This window comes from Seriola dumerili, unplaced genomic scaffold, assembly GCF_002260705.1.
Source record: "Seriola dumerili isolate Sdu_G_001 unplaced genomic scaffold, Sdu_1.0 BDQW01003947.1, whole genome shotgun sequence".
NCBI lineage: Eukaryota > Metazoa > Chordata > Actinopteri > Carangiformes > Carangidae > Seriola > Seriola dumerili.
Genome location: NW_019178202.1, coordinates 1 through 3591, shown reverse-complemented (window position 1 = coordinate 3591; position 3591 = coordinate 1). Strand labels below are relative to the sequence as shown.

Sequence of the window (3591 nt, the reverse complement as noted above, 5' to 3'; positions counted from 1 at the left end):
AAGGCTTATGTTATATTTACAGAAAATAACATCTGGTTTATGAACAAAAGAGTAGAAGTAGTACAGTAGTGATCTGAATTATTTACACTTGGCTGCTAGTACTCTGAGACTCTGAGACTCTGAGACTCCTCTCTGTACTCTTTTTGATATCCTCCTCATAATAATCTGTGACGGTGTGTTTATGTAGTAAAGGTGAAGGGAGACACTTTTGACTTGTTTTTAGTCTTCAGGAATTTGCTCCATGGCATGAAGAAACAATACACGATCAGCTAAATACACTTTTGGAGTTCAATGAATCTAAAAGACATAAAGAACATGCTTTGTAACTCGCTATCTTAGCAATGTTAAGGCTACAAGCAACCCATAATGCAACACTTTCTAGCTTCTGGCCAAGAGATCTGGTTTAATTTTGTGATCATGTAAAGTCTAATCTTTAAATATAATAAAACCTTTTTCAATTTCAGTTTTCAGAAAAATATATTGTCTTATATTCTGGACAATGATGTATTTTAATGGTTTACATTTTAAAGTTTGTTTTGACCACATTTATACACTGTAATATTAAAGGAAGTACCGCTCTTCACAGCAAGCAGGAGTAACAGTAAAGTCTTATTGTGAGATGATGCATGATGTACAGTGTAATGTACATGTGACCTGAGGGACTAGAGGATAAGACAAACTGCCTTACACACCAGGTAAATGACACAGATGTGTTTATAAAAAGACAGATGTGGTTTTGAATGCAACAATATTGGGTTTATTAAATTAACTGAAATATAGAATTAGACAGAGAAAAAGAATTCAAGTAAAAGATGCATGAAAACTTTATTCACTTAACATTAAATACTAAATTTAAGTGGTAAAATTACTTCAATTTAAATTACAAACTCAATTCTTAAGCAGCTGGTTTGTCTCTCTGTAAGCAAAAAGTGAATTTATAAAACAATATCAAACTATAAGTAGATAAAATACAAGCAAATATTTTCTGAGTGCAGTAATACAGGACAACTCTAAACAGGAGACGTAGCCTTCTGATGAGAGAGAGAGAGAGAGAGAGAGAGAGAGAGAGAGAGAGAGATAGAGAGAGAGGTGGAGTGACCAGCTAGTGGTGAGTGGTAACTGGGCAGGTTAAAGTCAGCGCAGTACAGCCTTGCTACATACAGTAATCAATCCTTATTCAGCTTGGTGGTAAATAGATGAGACTCCTTTCACATATCTGACCACTGTTTTCATCACAAGATTATACATGTTTTTTTATGTCTCTTTTTTAAACCATTTCTTTCCTTTTCTTGTTTCTTCTTCAGGGCCTCCATGGTCTGTATAAGGTCCCTCATTTCTTTCTTCATTTCTTCACTGCAGTTCTGTTGCTTTTCCATTTCAGAAGCCTGTGTTTCTAATTTTCTTTTCAGCACCTCCATTTCATTCTCATGTTTTCTTTCAAGGTCCTCCTTCTCTCTCTGCATTTTTTCCTGCATCTCTTCCATCCTTTTCAACACCTTCTGATAATTGTTTTCAATATTTAGCAGCTCTATGCTGTAGCATCCACCACCATTTTTTCTCACCAATGTCTCAACCTTGTCCAGCAGCTGACCGACTTGTGTGTGATTTGTCTTATCGTTGTTATTGAAGACGTGGTATCTCCCTCCACACTCTTCAATTAGATTTTTAACAAAGTCCTCACACTCTTCTTCTATGTAGCTTTCAACTGCCTGATTGTTCAGATCATCTCCTCTGGTGAACAGAACGATGATGAAATGTCCTGAATTTTCACCAAATATTTTCTTGATCAGTTCCACAGAGTCTTGTTCCTCTTGTGTAAACCGGCCGATCTGTAACACCAGTAAGAACACATGAGGTCCAGGAGACAACATCTTGACACATTTCACAAGCTCCTCTTTAACTTCATCAGTGGACAGAGCTGTGTCGAACAAGCCGGGGGTGTCGACCACAACAACAGGTCGTCCATCAATCTTCTCCTGTTTCTTTTTGGCACAGATCTTGGTCACTGACTTCTGGCTGGGTTTTAGATTATAAAATGTTCTAAAATGGTGTTTCCAGCAGCACTCTTCCCACTGCCAGTCTTCCCGATCAGCACCATCCTCAGAGGCTCTGTCTTTATATTCTGCACTTTTACATCTTTACTTTCAGCTTGAAATCTTCTGTCTTCAATGTCTGGCCTTGTACCTTTATCACTCAGAGCCCTGGTGAAGATTTCCTTTCTAAAGCTTTCAGATCCTTCAACTCTCATCTTGTCCACAGCCTCCAACAGCTCACTCCACAGCTCTGAAGCAGCTCCTGGATGTCTCTGCTCTTTCTTATAAAGTCAACAACAGCTGGAGCTGCAGGATCTGACTCCACAGTGAACAGAATCATGGTGAAGTCATTGACTGGAGAGCTGAATGAGTTCTGGATGGTCTCTAACTCTTTCTTGTCTTCATCAGTGAGGGGACCCACAGGTAGGACCAGGATGAAGGCATGGACGCCCTCAGGATCACAGAGGGAGATACACCTGAACGATTCCTTCATCACTTCCTCCTGAGGTTTTCCATACAAGGCAGGAAGCTCCACCAGGGAAACCTGACGTCCTCTCACCTCTCCCTGATGTTTAACACACTCTGATGAGCTGGAGACTGAATGAAGCTCTGTCTGACCTAAAATGGCCTCGGCTGCTGAAGTCTTCCCTGCTCCTCTCCTCCCACACAGAACCAGGTTTAAAGCTGGTTTCATGTGTTCAGGCTCTTCAGAGAAGGTGAGGAAGGTTTCTTTGTTTTCACGCACAATGTTCTCAATCTTCTCCATCAACAGTTGGTGTTTATCTTCAAACATGTTGTAGAGTCTTCCTCCACAGTCTCGAAGCAGCTGACTAACAGAGACATTTGTTTCCGTCCCATCATGTGTTATGACGACCATCGAGTGTTTAAAAGCATCTGGACCAAACAGACTCAGGATGAACTTCAGTGTTCGTCTGTTCTCCTCAGTGAAATCAGAAGGTTTCACTAACAGCAGCAGAACATTTGGTCCAGGAGAACAAAGAGTCTCACACTTCTTCACCTCTTCTCTCATGGTCTTCTCATTCAGACTGAACATGTCTGGAGCTTTCACCACTGTTAATGGTTTTCCTCTCCACTCTCCTTCAGTGGTCTCACAGTTCATCCTCTCTGAGTCTCTCTGAGATATAGAAGCTTCTTCTCTGGTGATGAAGTTACATAGAGTTATCTTGTCCTGTTCACGGTCTCCAAACAGCACGATTCTGAGTTTATCTGCTGTAAAAAGAAGTTTTTGATTCCAATGAGAACATTCTTAAAAACTGCTACTGATTTATTCTATTATTATGACTATTCTCATAGTCATTGTCTGTGAATTGTACAAGTAACTTAAAGTATCTCAGTGTAATTGTAAAATAGTTAATTTTGAATAATAATTTAATATTTTAATAATTGTATTTACTTACTCTGGTTTGACAGGGTATTTTCCAAAGTTGGTTTCAATCCTGTAAAAACATAATATCACCAATAACTTGAGGAAAAATAACTTATGATCATCCAGTCATTTGATTTAATCAATAACTTTCCTCCACATCATCATCATCAT

At 39.0% G+C, this 3591-nt stretch overlaps 1 protein-coding gene and 1 pseudogene across 1 annotated transcript; both read right to left on the bottom strand.

Annotated features, from left to right (window-relative positions):
• Nucleotides 1–1307: 1307 nt before the first annotated feature.
• Nucleotides 1308–2248, bottom strand: LOC111239679 (annotated as a pseudogene).
• On the bottom strand, nt 2245–3263 carry LOC111239680 (GTPase IMAP family member 8-like; the record flags this gene model as incomplete). The annotated part of the gene is made up of 1 exon (XM_022769574.1): nt 2245–3263. A coding segment is annotated over one exon (1019 nt), but the record flags the coding sequence as incomplete, so codon positions are not given.
• Nucleotides 3264–3591: the final 328 nt, after the last annotated feature.